Below are 18,139 nucleotides of genomic sequence, written 5' to 3'. Positions count from 1 at the left end.
TATTGATGATTTAAACATACCTATCTTTTTTTGGTTAAATGGTTTATGATTAAGTTAAAGATGAAAATGTGCAAATATTAATAATTATGAGTAACAAAATGTAATATAAATTTCAATGTTTTAATTTTTTTTATTTTTAATTTTAGCAAAACGTAGATATGATTTATTTCTTTTTATAAGATTTTTATTACTAGTACTTATATTCACATTTGTTGTTCTATTTTATATATATATATATATATATATATATATATATATATATATATATATATATTTGATTCATATATAATTGCATGATGTGTACAGTACATAACTAAGTTCTAATATATATATTTATCACAAGTTGTTTGATTTACCAAAGCTACAATGGCATTCAAAGTGCCTTCAATGACATTTTAAAAAAATAATAATTATAGAAACTAAATTGTAATAAATTTAGAATAATAAACACAAAATTTTTAGTTATTATATTTTAGTATAACAATTACGAGAATGAGATATCCGACCTACAATTTTAAAAAAAAAAAATCACACCAATTACTATTGAGTTTAACCTTATTCTAACTATTTAAATTTTTATTTAAGAAAGTTTAGAAACTAAGTGAAATTATGTATTTAATTACTATTTCAAAACTTAATCGTTTTTTATATATATTTGAAGATATTATGTTATTTTAGAACTCAATCTAATCGTACTTTATAATTTGTACAATTTAATTTATATCATGAAAAATGTTATTAAGATTTAATAAAAAAATTTATATATGTAAATCTTCATTAGAAAACTATTGTAGATCAAGAATGTCAATAAAAATTGAAGTGCATTGACATACAATAAAAATTCGCACTTAGTTGTTAAGATTCTTTTTTTTACGAGATAGAAAATACTTGTTAAAAAATCTAAATATGTAAGAACTAAATTGTTATCGATTTTAAGTTGACAGACCATATCATTTACTTTTCCGACGTTAATCTTTTTGAAGTCGATAAAAAAAAGAAAAAAAAAGAGATAATCTTAAGTTATATTCTCTTCAATAGTTTAGTTTTTTCACCTTTTTTCGAATTTGAATTTTGCATGTTAAAAATTTATTCGATATGTTTCGTAAAACTTTTTATTTTATTTTATTTTTTTGCTTTGCAAAAACAGAAAGTCAAATACGTTTGCTTAACGTTTTTAGTCTTTTATTTTTCTTGAAAAATTAAAACCATAGGCATGATTTGATACATGTTTTCTTAGGTCATGTGTTTGCATAATTTATTTTTAAAATGTAACGAATTATTTTTACTATATAATAAAATGAATCAAAATATTTATAAAATACATTTAAATTTTATATTTGATTGGTCTAGAATTTTAATATATTTTATAAATATTTTGTCTATTTTTCTTTTTTTTTACCATTTCTTTGTAACTTTGTACTTTAAAATAACTAAAAAAAATTTGTTTTTAGTTTTATTTTTCTAGAAAAGAATTCCCTATGCATGATTTGACACATGTTTATGTTAACCTTTTGTTTTTCTTTTTCCTTTTGAAACTAAAAAACAAAAAATTTTGGTAAAACATTGTTATAATGGAAATAAATTTTCCAATGGTTTAATCTTATTATTGTAATATTCTTCCATATATATTTCCAATTGCTTTTCTTCTTAATTTTCTTCCCTATTCTATATATTATTTTCTTTCACATAGTATTTTAATTTACTCGTTAACACGTTCTTTAATTTATTTTTTTTTCTCTTTAAATTAGTTTCCTTTTTCTCCTTCTAATATTTTAAAAACATACTAATGAAATTATTATTTCTTTGAAAAATGTGTTGGGAAAATAATAGAGATCAACAATAAATAAAAATATATATCTTGATTTTTCTAATGGTTTGCTTGGTCCAAATAAATTTTCGACTAAAGATTATACATATATCTTTAGAACATTAGAATAATATATGAAAAAGAAGAATATAAAAAATTTTAACAAAAAATAATTGCATTTCTATTTTCTTTTCAAATACTTTTATTCGTCTTGGCTATAATCCACATCGTTAATGGAATATTAATATGCCAATTAGCATAAGCACATATAATTTATCGAATGTAGTATGTTATATTTCCTTTTCTCTGTTTGTGATTTGTTTTCGAATACACCAAAATGAATCAAAATAGTTATAAATATAGCAAAGCATCATTGTTAGATATCGATAGGCTACTATCATTTATTACTTATAAACGTATATTAGTGTCTATCACCAATTTAGTAAATTGAAATTTTACTATATGTGTAAATATTTTCAGTAATTTTGACATAAAAAATTATCTTTTAAAATAAATAAAATTTTATATATTTTAAGCATATCGTATCATTTAATATTCTTGATAAATATTAAAGTTCAGATTTTCTTTAATGTTTAGAGATGTAATCGATATTTCTTTTTAATTCAAAAAAGGAAATAATGTGAGGTTTAAAAGTTTCGAGTAAATTTAATATTTTTTATATTCTTTTATACTTTTAGAAAACAGTACAATTTTTCTTTTTCCTTTTTTTTTTTTTTGGATATTTTCAAACATAGGATCAAAATATAACATAATTTTATATCATAATAAAATCTGAAAATTTGCAATATTATTTATTTTATTATTGCGGTTTTTAAGAGATGGATTACATGTTAAGAATAAAAAACATATATACATTTTGACAGCACAAACATATTGATTTTTAGTGTATATAATAATAATGAGATCGGATGCACATGTTTATATACTGATTTGTTTTGATTTACATACAATGTTTGTTTAATTATAAAATCTAAAAAATTTTCTTGGTCTTTGGGAACACACAGTTGGACCAAATTATATTTTTTGATGTACGTGTGTATATATATATATATATGAAAATTATCAAGAAAAAATTAAATATTTGATAAAATATTTACGTTTTATGATAAATAAAAATTAAATATAATTAATTTTTTTAATGTTTTTTTCTGTAGAATAGAAATAATTTGTTAATTGTTCTGTAGAATAGAAATAATTTGTTAATTGTTATATTTTTTTTGAAAAAATTCCATATATTTATATTGTTATTATTTTTCATTTAAAGAAAACATAATCAAAATAAGAAGTAAACAACAAAATCTATATATATACAAAACATGATTTTGTTTTATTTAAGTAAAAAATTGGATTTATGTATTATTTTATTTAGAAATGAAGAAACTAATACCTTTGTTGAAAAGGTCATAAAAAGAAGTTTGGTGTATTGGTTGATACCTTATCCCTTTGTCGTTAAATTGATTTTGTCTAATTAAAAGTGATTCGAACGATATTTTATATCGATGAATGAAAACTAATAACTTTGTCGAAAAATAAACTAAGAATGTATATATACTTAAAATTTATTTTAAACTAATACTAATATATAATTGAAACACAAATTATTATTTTGAATTTATATTTCATATTAATTTGATATATCAACAATCTTTTTCTATTTATAACTTTTTAAAAATTCATTGATTTATATTCTTTTCTATCCATAAAAGATCCTCTAATTCCCCTTATAGTCTTTTGTGTTTTTATTTTATTGTTAAGTGGTAGTTTTAAATTTTTATTTAGTTTAGCTACTAAAATCTTTTTAGCCTCTTTAAATTGGGATGATATGTAATTAATATCTAACGACTTTGTTATATGACATATGAAAAATTATACATGGATGTATCAATTTAAATTCTCACATTTTTTAAATCAATCGATCAAAATTAATTGACTTTTATTATTATTATTTTACTTGAGTTGTTTTAGTTTTGTCTTCTATTTGCACAAACAACGTTATATTGAAACAAAAATAAAACACAGCTAAAAATATTGGCGATGCCGTAACTTATTGTGGCTAGGATTGTCGCAATATTCGTCCAACTAAAAAATTTAATAACGTAACAAACATGTGCCACTAAATGTATACTTTTATTGACATAAACATTATTAAATGCTTACCTTTAGTAACATACTATTTGTCATTATTTAGTTTAAGTGACATCATACATTATTTGTCTCTAAATGTTAAGTTCTATTGATCAATAATATTGTTGCTAAATATTAATTTGTGACTATTACAAACGTCTTTTGTAACATATTAAAATCGATATTTAATACCGCTAAAAATTAGACATTATGTATATATTTTTTCCTAGATGGATAAAAAACATCCTAATGTAGAATAGATTTGTATAAATTTAACGTTGATCAAATTCTCTTCGAACCATTCAAATTTCTACTATAAAAATTTTGACAAATTACAAAACACGGTAATTTGTAAGATAATTTTTACAATTATACAATGATAGAGAACATAAAGAAAAAATGAAATGCAAACATTAATCATATCCATGATTTTAAGGTCATAGAGACTAAATTGAAAAGGAACAAAATGGAAATATTTAGCACCCTTCTTCATTGAACAACCCACATGTGACATGCTCCAACATCATCTTCTGAAACCTCAACTATTAAAAAAACACATGTTGAGTTTAATTTTATATTATCTTATGACTTTATAAATATATAATAAGATTAAAATATTTTTTTTTCTCATTATTACAGTTTCTTTCATATTTTAGTCTCTATAATTAATCTTTTGAATTTATTTTTTTATCATGCAATATATAATACATTAATTATGTGAATATGCTTATTAAAAATGATAATAGAAAATAATTTTGTTTTTTCTTTGAAAAAAAACAACAATGTAAGATAATTAGACTTAGTATCATAATTAGTGCTGACTTTTTTATTTATTAAAAATATATAGATTAAAATTGAAGCTATAAAGAACGTAATGGAAATTAAAGAAGCATGGAAGTAGATGGACAAAATAGTAATTTAACCAATACATTCAAAATAAAAATCTCTCTCTATATATCTTTCAAAGATATAAAGTTATATACTTTCATTGAATATTGCACCCATCTCTCTCTCTCTCTCTCTCTCTCTCTTTTTGTCATGAAACATCATATATCCCTCTATTATCTCAAAAAACAATCAGAAGATTGCAAAGTATTTGAGCCCATATCTCTATCATCTCCATCCTTTTCTTATATCTGACCTTACTTATTATTGGTCTATTAATCTGTTACATATATATTAGAAAATAATGGCTCCAACAACAGAGGAGAGTGAGCCAGTAAGAATGATTGAGGTGGGAGAGATAGGAAGAAGAGCTTCAAGTTTCAGAAATGGGTCGACGACGGCAGAGGACCAGGAGGACGACGATGGCCACGTTGGAGATGCTTCTCTTTGGAAGTTGATCGACAGATTGCCGACGTTTGAACGGTTGAGATTGTCATTGTTCGAGGACGACAATGGTAGGAGAAAAGTTGTCGATGTTACTAAACTAGGAGATGTGGAACGCCATCTCTTTATTCAAAAACTCATCAAGAACATTGAGAATGATAATCTAAAGCTTTTGAGAAAAGTTAATGAGAGAATACACAAGTAAGCCTTACTATATATTTTCTCTATCTCCCCCTCTTCTCATGCTTCAAATCGTCCGATCCATTTTGTTTCAATGTTTTTATTCTATATATTTTTTGTTTTGATTTTTAAGGGTTTTTGAGAAAAGTTAATGAGAGAATACGCAATGTTTTAATAGGTATTTACCGTATAATTTCCATTAATTATTGGATCAAATCTTTCGATTTGTTTGGATATGTGAGTTGAGGAAGATAAGAGGGAGAAAGGAGCCATGACGAAGAGGGTAGTGTTGAAGGAGCTGAATAAGTGTGGGAAGAGGGAAGAGAGAAAGAACACCTGACAAGACCACCATTAAATTGTATTTTAAGCTGACATGCCAACTTTCTTATAAAGTGGAAGAAGAAAAATGGCATTTTAAAAACCAAGGTAAAAACCATTTTTCGAAAGTTTAAGAATAAAAACCTAAAAGATAGTAAAAGCATAAGGATGGAATAAGAATAATATATCTCAATTTTCAATAATCAACTTTTTCTATATTAAAAAAAATCTCAATTTATGTATATATAAATTTTTTTTTAAAAAAAAATAGCAATAAACATGTTATGTGAAGATTTTGTTGATGATATGGATGAAATTAGAATATAATTAATTTAAAATTTGAGGTTGTAATTAAAAATATAAAGAGAAAAAAATGTTAAATTATTAATGAAGGGTAATTGGGTTTTGTATTTTATTATTATAGAGTTGGTGTGAAATTTTCAACCGTTGAAGTGAAGTACAAAAATGTGAATATTGAGGCAAAATGTGAAGTTGTTCGAGGGAAAGCACTTCCAACGCTTTGGAATTCACTTCAAACCAAGCTTTTTGTAAGTACTTTCCTTTCAAAATCACTTCTTTATTTCCCTAATCCAAACTTCTCATATTAAGGCTTCGGTTTAATAATTTTTTAAGTTTTTTTAATTAAAAATTAAACTTATAAACACAACTTGCCCGTAAAAATCTATCTAATTTTTACTTTACATTTTTCAAAACTCAATCGAAGTTTTGAAAATTATATACTCTTTTAAAATGTCTCCTTGTTTTGGTTTGGAATCCAAAAATTGTTTTTAAAATAAAGAATTAAGTAAAAAATGAAAACAATTTTCTTCGAGGACACGTTTTGTTCTAATTTAAATTTTTTAATTCAAAATCCGTATTTGATTTTGAATTTGAAAATGAATTAGTGTATTCTATGTTCGTTAATATACCAAACATGTTTTAATTGTTTTTCTTTTCTAAAAATTATAAAATAAAAAAGAATAACCAATCAAATGCACTTTAGTTTTCAAAATTTTTCTAAAGAATTTGAAAGTTTCAAAAGCTTTTTTTAATAAATGTGAAAATTATAGGTTACATTTTTCGTATAGTAAAATAAACTAAAATATTTACAAATTATAATAAAATTTTAGATTCTATCGGTGATAAATTTGTATCACTGTCTATCAATGCCACTAATAAAAGCATATCAGTGTCTATCAATATCTATTATAAATATTTGGTTAAATTTATTACTTTCGATAATTCTCCAAAATTATAATTGAAAGAATCAAGAAAAAACAAATTGATGAATTTGAAAAGGACTTGTAGAAATACTTTCAATTGATTCAATTAAAGTTGTGGGACCTAACTTAAGAGTTTTTTATTTTGTAATGAAGACATCTTTTAGAATTGGAATGAGATTCTTAAACTTATAAGTTTTAAGAACTCACAAGTTAAAGAATATTTTTTATTTGCAGACATTGTTTTGGATTGATATTAGATATAATATAAACTAATTAATTAATTAATCAATCAATCAATCAGTTAAAATAAACTTAAGTAAATATTTTGAATTAAAGTAATGTTGAAATCAATTTAATTAGTTTAATTACTACTACTTTAATTAATATTTTTTTTACATTGATTTTATTTTGGGCAGGAAATCATCAAATTTTGTGGAGCGAAGTCCCATGAAGCTAAAATTAATATACTTGAGGACGTCAGTGGTGTCATAAAACCAGGAAGGTGTACTTTTCTTTTAATCTTAATTTCTCATTCAATAATCGTTCAATTACAAATTTAATTCAGGATTAAAGGACTAAATGGATGATTTAGCTAGAGGTAACAAAAATTACAAATTTTTTTTAAGTAAAATGATGTTTAAATCAAGCTGTTTGCTTCAGGTTAACTTTGCTTCTTGGTCCTCCAGGATGTGGAAAGACCACACTACTAAAAGCCTTATCTGGAAATCTTAACAAATCTCTCGAGGTTATATATTATTATATATTCTCTTTTTGATTCTCCAATAATAACATCCTTCAAGAGTTTGCTGATCTTGTGTTTGGGCTAAATAGATGAGAGGAGAAATTTGGTACAATGAAAAGAAAGTAGTAGAAGAAATTGAACCACAAAAGATGTGTGCATATATAAGCCAATATGATCTACACATTCCTGAAATGACTGTGAGGGAAACCCTAGACTTTGCAACCCGTTGTCAAGGTATCGGAAGTCGAGCAGGTAATAACAATCTTTTTCGTTTATCATCTGATGCAATTTTTCTAAGTTATATTTATTTTATTTTGATTTAAATTAAATATTATAGTGTAAATAAAATAAATAAATAAACCCATCAAATTTACCAAAATGGTTATCAAAGTATTATCTACTCACAGTAATATGAGTAACATATATATTAAAATGATTCTTAGTCTTAGTCTCAAAACTTCAATTTCAATTGTGTTTTAATAAATCTATAATTTGTACAATTTTTTTTTTTAAATTAAACCTATAATAGTTTGATCAAATTGTATCACTCTCTAAAGTGTTTTTAAAAGATAATTAAATTAAAAAAAAAAAATTGAGAATTAGTAACGTTAGTTTATATGATTTGTTTGGTTCTCTCCATGTGAAGATATGATGAAGGAGATTTGTAAAAGGGAGAGGGAACTAGGAATTACACCCGACCTTGACGTTGATACTTACATGAAGGTACCGATATATACGTTGTTTTTTTTTTTAATATAGCAAAAACAAACTAAAATATTTATAAAAATAACAAAATATATCATTATCTATTAATTATATGTGTTTATTCATGTGACACGTATAGATACAAAGACAACAATACATCGATGTCTATTAGAACCGTGTTATTTTGTAAATATTTTAAGTAATTTTATCCTTTAAAATAATTTCATTTTTGTTAATTTCTTTTAGTTTAAACTAAATTAGAAATGGTTTTAAATAGGCCATTTCTGTTGAAGGACTAAGACAAAGTCTTCAAACTGAGTACATACTCAAGGTCAGTTCTCTTTTAATCTCCCATAAGTTTCTCAAGTGAATCCATTTCATTCCAAATTTAATTTTTTTTTTTATTTATTGAATTTAACCCTTATTTACATTTTAATAAAGTTGGAGATTTCATTAGTTCTAATTAGCATATAATGTTGCGTGTAGCACCCACATTTCCATGCAACTCGACCATGATATTCATTTATCTTGAACGGTTCTTTAATGAAAAATTATCCCCACAAAACAATACAAGATTTCTTAAAGAAACTTTCTAATCGATTTTAAAGTTTTTACGATTAATCCAATAAAAAAAAAATGTAGTTTGTTTGATGCAATTAGTTTAAATTTTATTTCTTAATCATACTTTTGTAACTTTTGGGCTTCAGGTTATTCATGTATATCCGTTCTTTCTTTACTCGGGCAACAAATAATTAATGTTTTTATTACGATAAAATAATTGTAGATCCTTGGGATTGATATTTGTGCGGACACCATGGTTGGTGATGGTATGAGAAGAGGCATTTCAGGAGGACAAAAGAAGAGATTAACTATGGGTAAACTTTACGACTAACTTAATTCATTTACTTAATTCTAAATTTATTTTTAAATATAACAAAATAAATTAAAATATTTATAAAATATAGCAAAATTTTAAATTCTATCCATAATAGATATTAGTTGATTTCTATCACGGTCTATTATTTATAGAAATCTATAATATTCTTTTGAAATTTTAAATAGTGTTCTTCCCTTTATCATAACAAATTAATGTTTCCATTCTATAGTCTTTTTTAGGCATGTAAAATGTTGAATAATGAAAATATTGAAACATTAATGAATCGATAATGTGATCAATGGTTGAATTGAAATGGAAATAAATTAGGGGCTCGCTTTTATAAGTCAAAATCACTCTCATCTCAAATCCTAAACTTCATCGAGAATTGTAAAATATCATTTAGACTACTCCAAGGTTAGTTTTGAAATATTTCATGAAAGGGTCGGGTGTAGTATCAAAAATTTTAAATGTTTAAATTACAAAGATACCCTTAACTATGCCTTTAAAAAAAAAATCAATGCAGGAGAAATGATGGTTGGTCCATACAGAGGGTTGTTCATGGACGAAATTACGAATGGATTAGACAGTTCCACGGCCTTCCAAATAGTATCTTGTCTACAACATTTAGCTCATTTCACAAATGCCACCATTCTTGTTTCTCTTCTCCAACCATCTCCAGAGACCTTCGAACTTTTCGACGATATAATCTTGATGGGACAAAAAAAGATCGTATATCAAGGTCGTCGTGATCGAGTTCTTGAATTCTTCGAGCATTGTGGATTCAAATGCCCCAAGCGAAAAGGGGTTGCCGATTTTCTTCAAGAAGTGATTTCAAGAAAAGATCAACCACAATTTTGGTGTCCCAATAATAATAATAATGAACAAACTCCCTACTCATATGTCTCGGTGGATGAACTGTGTAGGAAGTTCAAGACCTATAATTCAGAAAGGAAATCATTAGTTGATGAAGAAGAAATGATTTCAATAAACTCACCAAATAATAATAATAATAATAATAATAATAATAATAATAATTTTGGTAAAAGTTCCAAAAGTTGCCAAGAAATAGATGAAGTTTCTTCAATTTCTAAATGGGAAGTGTTTAAAGCTTGTGCATCGAGGGAGCTCCTTCTCATGAAAAGAAATTCCTTTCTTTATGTCTTCAAAACTTGCCAGGTTAGTTGCCCATTTTTTAATTTACTTTAACTTACCTAATGAACTACTTTTATTTTTGACAAATATGAAATGGCATATATATATATATATATATATATATATATATATACACTTTTTACTTCTTACCAAATACCGACCTATAACAAAATTCACCTAAATGTCAAATTTTTCTATTTAAAAAAGCATTTATTTATCTTTTTTATTTGTTATAGACCATGCATAGAGATGGGAATAGTTCGACCAATTTGGTCTCAAGTATTACTCGGGTTAGGGTGAAATTAAACTTTTAATTTTGTATAAGTACATCATCTTTTGAGTTCACCATAGTTAAGTTGAATCTAAATTTTGGATCAATACCCTTTTAGATTATGTGATATTGTCTCATGTTATTTAATATATGGTATTAGAGTTCAATACAACTTCAAAAGTACATGCACTTTAAAAAAATTAATTAAAATCTAATTCAAGAGTGATGAACTTAAAGAGAGGCACCGTCTTAAAAATTTAACATGATTATAAAGATGAGAAAACCTTGTAACTTTTATAAAATATTATATACACACATTTAGTTTGATCTTCAAAAAAAAAAAACAGAAGTATATACTGATAAATTAACAAGTGTTTTGTGTTTTTGGTGGGATTATGCAGCTATTTATAATTGGTTTGATGACAATGACTGTGTTTCTAAGAACTAGAATGGAAATTGATATTGAAGATGGCAATTACTTCATGGGAGCCCTTTTTTTTGCTCTCATTTTACTTCTTGTTGATGGGTTTCCAGAATTGGTTATGACTATTCAAAGACTTGAAGTTTTCTATAAACAAAAACAGTTCTATTTCTACCCAGCTTGGGCCTATGCTATTCCAGCTGCCATTCTCAAGATCCCTCTTTCCCTCCTCGAATCCATAGTTTGGACTTCTCTTACTTATTACGTCATTGGCTTCGCTCCTCAACCTGTCAGGTTACCTTTCATGAACTCTAGTTTGTAACCATTTAGTCCATGATTTTCTTATTGATCTGAAAATGCCATAATTTGGATTGAATGCTTAGAACTTCTTTTTTTTTCTTTTTAATTTTTGGTTGTAGGTTCTTTCAACAGTTTTTTATTCTGTTTGGGGTGCATTTATCAGCGTTGTCCATGTTTAGACTGATATCTTCAATTTTCCAAAGCCATGGTGCTTCCATTACAGTAGGCAATTTTGCAATATTATTTGCCTTGTTATTTGGTGGCTTTATCATCTCACATCGTAAGTTTTTCTTAATGATCACTTCTCTATAATAACTCATTATATTAACAAACAATAATAACTATTTATATATATATATATATATATAGAAACATGTGTTCGAATAACTAAGGTCTCTGCTAGATTACGATTTCGCTCTTTAAAACTACGTTTCATTTCTCTCTCACAGCATCCATGCCAGCTTGGTTGGAATGGGGTTTTTGGGTTTCACCAATTAGTTATGGAGAAATTGGCCTTTCACTCAATGAATTTCTCGCACCAAGGTGGCAAAAGGTGAGACCCCCTCATTCTAAAGCAAGATACAAAATTTTCATCTCACATTTCTAACGAATATAATACGTAAGAGATGAATCAAAATTTAATTTTCTTTAAACCACATCGACTAATCAAAAGGTACGTACCTATTTCTAAGCCAAGAGATCAGTTATTTCCAATCATCAAATCTTAACATGCCCCTAAGAAAATCCATACTTGATCATATTCATGACCAAAGCATTGAAAGCTTTACATTTTCTTGAACATGGATATTTTTAAAGGAGTAATACTTGGAAGTGCAATCCAAACTATACGATCAAAGAATAAAAAGGAATAATATTTCCATGAGAGACAACTTGGGATTTTGGACATTTAGGTAAGCCGAAGTAATTTTGTTTTAAATAAAGTTGGTTCCTATGAATGGTTTATGGTTGATTTTTATAGGTACAAGCTACAAACACTACAATAGGTCATGAAGTGCTTAAAAGCCGAGGACTTGATTATCATAAAAGCTTGTATTGGATTTCAGTCGCAGCCTTGTTCGGATTGGCATTCATTTTCAATATTGGATTTGTCTTGGCACTAACTTTCCTCAACCGTAGGTTCCTTTTTTTCATTCAATTATAGGTTTAGTCTCTAAACTTTCGTGTTTCCATCTTAGAAGTATATGGATTTTAAAAATATCTAATAAGGATTAGAACTTATATATGACAAAAAAAAAAAAAAAAGATTGTAATTTAACCTTTCTTATATTTTTTTTGTGCTAATTCAAAGTGAGCATTGCATATTAATATGAATTTTTTTGTTCGTTTTATTCTTATATTATTTAGCTCCTGGATCATCTCGCGCTATTATCTCATATGAAAAGCTTTCCCAATCTAAGAACAATGAAGAATGCGATGGTGGAGCTACTTCTATGGAACAAGGTCCTTTTAAGACCGTCGTAGAATCCAAGAAAGGTAACATATTCAAATTACCTCTTTTTTTTTTTTTTTTTGGTTATCAAAATAAATTTATTTATGGTTTTTTTTTCATGAGGTTTCATTGCTATTTGAAATAACAGGAAGAATAGCATTGCCTTTCAGACCTTTAACAGTAGTGTTTCAAGATTTGCAGTATTATGTGGACATGCCATTGGTAATGCTCTTTAGATCAGCACTCTTAACTAAATTAATTAGCTTATCTAGGGGATTTTTTTAGAATACTTTTCTTTTTGTTTGTTGTATGGCAGGCCTAGAAAACATTGCTTTCCAAAATAAGATTTTCTAATATATTCCTTGTGTCAACAAATTTTTTCTTGAATATTTTCATGTTCGTACTGTTGTTCTCACTCCCGTTCTTGTACTTTTCAGTTTTGTGAGATATGCTTGTCTCGCTCACCGTTGCCTGTAGGAAAAGGAGCGAGAGAGAACTTAGGGAGTGAGAGAGCAAGAGTGTTAGAGCCTGTAAGAAAAGGAGCGAGAGAGAACTTAGGGAGTGAGAGAGCAAGAGTGTTAGAGAGAAAAAAGGATTGGCTTATGCTAACAAGGAGTTGGAAAAACTTATATGGAAAAATCATGTGAAATCTTTGGGGAAATTTATAGGTCGTTCTCTCAAAAGTTTTTTGCTTCTTGATAACTGTTGTTAAGGTTTGTGATAGGTTGGTCCATTCAGAGAGAGACAACAAACTCTCACTTGATTTAAGTCATGGAAAGTAATGAACTGTTTTGAGAACAATCTCTAAGACAATCCCCATATTCTTCATGTTTGAAGTGTTAACCTTCTTTTTTGTAAATATAATTTTGATTCTAGGAAATGAAAGAAAGGGGCTTCACCCAGAAGAAACTCCAACTCCTTTCTGATATTACGGGGGCTTTAAGGCCTGGTGTTCTCACAGCATTGATGGGTGTAAGTGGAGCTGGAAAAACAACTCTGCTTGATGTTCTTGCTGGACGAAAAACGAGTGGATACATCGAAGGAGAAATCAAAATTGGTGGTTTTCCTAAAGTTCAAGAAACATTTGCTCGAATATCTGGTTATTGCGAACAAACTGATATACATTCTCCTAGAATAACAGTGGAAGAATCTCTGATCTTCTCTGCTTGGCTCCGTTTGGCACCTGATATCAACTCGAAAACAAAAGCAGTATGGTCTTCTTTTCCTTCTCTCTTCAGCTAAAACTAATTTGTCTTCTGGTATTGATGTAGTTTATTTCTTGTCTCTTAGCAATTTGTGAATGAAGTCATTGAGACCATTGAACTTGATGGCATAAAAGATATGTTGGTTGGCATACCTGGTGTTAATGGTCTATCAACCGAGCAGCGTAAACGGTTAACCATTGCTGTAGAGCTTGTCTCGAATCCTTCTATCATCTTCATGGATGAGCCAACCACTGGTTTGGATGCAAGAGCAGCTGCCATTGTAATGCGAGCGGTTAAGAATGTGGTTGATACTGGAAGAACAATCGTTTGTACCATCCACCAGCCGAGTATCGACATCTTTGAATCCTTCGATGAGGTAAAAAAATTTCAATTGTCTTAATGCCCAAACCATGCTGATTTTTTTGTTATAAAAGCAAAAAAGAAAAGAATTTTTTTGGGAACCATTACTTTTCTAAGGCTGCTTGTCTTCTTTTAATTTTGTGCAGTTGATTCTTTTGAAAACTGGTGGTCGCATGATCTATTGCGGACCACTCGGACAATGTTCAAGAAAGGTTATAGAATATTTTGAGGTAAGCCTGCCATGAAATTAGAATACTCTGCATGTTCCATATGCTCCATTTTCATATTCTTTGCGAGTATTTTTCATTTTCTATTGTATATACAGCATGTTCCTGGGGTTTCAAAGATAAGAGAAAACTACAATCCTGGAACATGGATGTTGGAAGTTACATCTCCATCGGCCGAAGATGAACTTGGCATAGATTTTGCTCAAGTGTACAAGAACTCTGCTCTATATAAGTGAGTTGACCTCAATTTTTTTTAACTCCACCAAGTATATAATTAAGATCATGACAACAAATAGTGTGTGATGAGACACATTCAGCTGTAGTTTGAACTAAATGTTTTGAGAATGTCGACATAGTTTTCTTGCAGGTGTTTTTTCTCCTCTTTTCAAGGGAAACTTTTTTGAATTTTTCAGACTTTTCAAAGGGAACTTTTTTGTTGCCGATGCTTATGAGTTTTTCTAAAGTCAGCTAAAGTTTCTGTTGGCCACTTCTTTTATAAAAAATATGTTTGTTTATTGTAAGATTGACAAAGAGCTTCATAGTTTAGTTGGAATCCATTGTTGTCACGTCCTAAGTTGAATAAGGTAATTCGGAGAAGGGTATGTCAAGATGACATTTCTATAAAAGCAGGTCTTTCTATAACATTTGTTTTGCAGGAACATCAAAGACCTTGTAAAGCAGTTGAGCAGTCCACCTCCAGGTTCAAGAGATTTGCATTTTTCGAATGTCTTTTCACAAAGTTTCATCGAACAGTTCAAGGCTTGCTTTTGGAAACAAAACTTGTCATATTGGAGAAATCCTTCTTATAACTTACTCCGCTTCCTACGAACAGTTGCATCGTCTTTAATTTTTGGGATACTATTCTGGAAACAAGGGAAAAATCTGTGAGTAATCTATGCAGTTATTATTCATCGTCTAATTTCATTAATGTGAAAGCTTTTTAAAACCATTCCATTTCAGTTCTCATATGACAAGCATGTCACCTTTTAGAGGGCGTTTTAGAGGGGGTTTGAGACCCTAACTCACATTTAACTAGAGTAAAACTTTCTGAAAATTCTCATTGTTTACTGCATCTACTTTTTTGTATTCGTCCTATCTTCCTTTGTAACTCAGATGAAAATAGTCTACACCCAAAATAGACTCCTACAACTCATAGACTACAATAACTACCGACTATAATAACTATCCTCATTCCTTGTTCTCTTTTTGTTTGTGTTTGAAGAGAAAACCAGCAGAACTTGTTCAATGTTTTCGGTTCGATGTACACTGCTGTAATCTTCCTTGGCATTGACAATTGTTCATCAGTCCTTCCTAATGTATCAACGGAGAGAACTGTCATGTACAGAGAAAGGTTTGCTGGGATGTATTCGTCATGGGCTTATTCACTAGCACAGGTATGTATTCATCTTAACTGTTAATGCTGTATCCAATGGGTAACTTAAAATGTTTAATATATAATATTGATCACCACTTGTTGAAGTCCTCTGTTCGAATTCCATGAATGTTATTTCCTCCTCGATTAATATCTATTTCTATTTGTTGGGTATTAAACTTAATATACTATCAAAAGCAAGAGACTTTGTGTTTAAACTCCTAGAATATCACTTTTATCCCCAATTGATAATGTTCTCCACATGTTGGGAATTCAGAATTCCCAAACCCTAAGCATAGGAGAGTGTTAAATCATTAATATAACTAAATTTATCACAACCCATAAACTTAAGTTTTTGCGTCAATCCGTGATTTAACTATGACCAAAATGAATACACAGCTTTATATCTTGAAATCCTCTAAAAAGTTAAACTCAAACTTTCAAAATGTTTTCTTTGTCTACTCTACAGGTGATTGTTGAGGTTCCTTACCTATTTATACAAGCAGCTGCCTATGTCATTATCGTTTACCCAATGATTGGGTACTATGGATCAGCAACCAAAATACTTTGGTGTTTCTACTCATTTTTGTGTGCATTTCTCTGTTACAACTATCTTGGGATGTTGCTTGTCTCCATTACACCAAACTTTCACATTGCTAACATTTTGTCCTCTGCCTTCTACACCGTCTTCAATCTCTTTTCTGGGTTTCTTGTTCCGAATCCGGTAAGCCATGTTTCATTAACTGAAGCTCTTCCTTAATGTTGTTTATTTTCTAGGATAAATTATAAAAAGCAATACCCTTGAACTTCCATTTGTGTCAAAAGTATCCTTGTACTTTAAAAAGTTGTAATATTACTTGTGAACATTTATGCAGCGAATCCCAAAGTGGTGGACGTGGATGTATTACATTACCCCAACATCATGGACTTTGAATTGTTTACTAACTTCACAATATGGAGATATAGACAAGACATTGACGGTGTTTGGAGAAAAGACAACAGTATCAGCTTTCCTAAGAGATTACTTTGGGTTTCAGCACAGTCAACTTCCACTTGTAGCAGTCATTCTCATCCTCTTCCCTCTTGTATTTGCTCTTCTTTTTGGATTTTGTGTAGGAAAATTGAATTTCCAAAAAAGGTAAACAAAACCAATTTCCTTTGTAGAAAATGAAAGACAACTGTATTTTGTCCATAATGTTTATATTTGAAAATTTTTAATATTGTTCATCATTAATCTGTTAAAATTTTGTTTGGTCTCTATTACCATGTTTCTTGATTATCGTTAACTCTCATATTTTGAACAATGGCCTCAAAATAATATTGTTTTCATTTCAAGAAAACTGAAGAAAACTGCTAAGAACATCTAAGAGATAGAAAATGTGAGACCCATGTGGAAATAAGAGTTTTGATTGAAAGGATTTCGAAGAAGTCATTTTGAGAAAGAGGTGTTTTGAAGAAAGCCTATGAGTAGTAGTTCGCATTGAAGCAAGACGACACAAGGAAGGAAAGTTGTGATCAAGATGAAGTAGGCATTTTTGACGTTCAACGCAATATGATGGCAAACTAGAAAATGTCTAATCTTGATTTGACAGCTGCTTAGATGTGATTCTAATGATAGGAACCAAAATAAGTTTTTTTTTTTCAAAAGTTTGGAAATCAAAACAAATTTTTAAAAGTTTAAAAGACCAAAATAAAACCAGATATCTTAAAACAACCACGAACATAGTTCTTAAATTCTTCTTAAAACATGGAAGAAAACTATCATAAATTTTCAAATTAGAAAATAAAATACAAAATTCTTATGAGACAAAACTCCATATCATTTTTTCAACAATATTTTAATATTTATTACGAAATAAGAGAACTCGATATAATTACAAAAATACTTATATATCAATTGAGTTATGTTTAATTTGATCAAAATTATCACCATTGAACTAAAAAGCAATAATAATATTTTTAGTTTTTATTAAATAAATTAAACAAAATTATTAAGACTAAATATGATCTCAGTGAACTGGTTGGTTTTATTTTTAATAAATAAAATATATAACA

General features: G+C 28.0%; 1 protein-coding gene across 1 annotated transcript; it reads left to right on the top strand.

Annotated features, from left to right (window-relative positions):
* The first annotated feature begins 4,968 nt into the window (after nucleotides 1-4,968).
* On the top strand, nucleotides 4,969-17,311 carry LOC103486825 (pleiotropic drug resistance protein 3-like). The gene is made up of 23 exons (XM_008444928.2): nucleotides 4,969-5,482; nucleotides 6,204-6,327; nucleotides 7,419-7,504; nucleotides 7,663-7,747; nucleotides 7,834-7,996; nucleotides 8,391-8,467; nucleotides 8,727-8,780; nucleotides 9,234-9,324; nucleotides 9,850-10,502; nucleotides 11,151-11,464; nucleotides 11,590-11,750; nucleotides 11,920-12,023; nucleotides 12,450-12,603; nucleotides 12,836-12,964; nucleotides 13,069-13,142; nucleotides 13,797-14,129; nucleotides 14,211-14,501; nucleotides 14,632-14,715; nucleotides 14,811-14,944; nucleotides 15,369-15,596; nucleotides 15,935-16,106; nucleotides 16,554-16,808; nucleotides 16,960-17,311. Exons 1-23 carry the CDS (start codon nucleotides 5,142-5,144, stop codon nucleotides 17,224-17,226), a joined length of 4,374 nt encoding a protein of 1,457 aa, XP_008443150.2. The 5' UTR covers nucleotides 4,969-5,141; the 3' UTR covers nucleotides 17,227-17,311.
* The last annotated feature ends 828 nt before the right edge of the window (nucleotides 17,312-18,139 follow it).

This window comes from Cucumis melo, chromosome 4 (assembly GCF_025177605.1).
Source record: "Cucumis melo cultivar AY chromosome 4, USDA_Cmelo_AY_1.0, whole genome shotgun sequence".
Taxonomy (NCBI): Eukaryota; Viridiplantae; Streptophyta; class Magnoliopsida; order Cucurbitales; family Cucurbitaceae; genus Cucumis; species Cucumis melo.
This window is presented reverse-complemented; position numbering and strand designations above follow the sequence as displayed.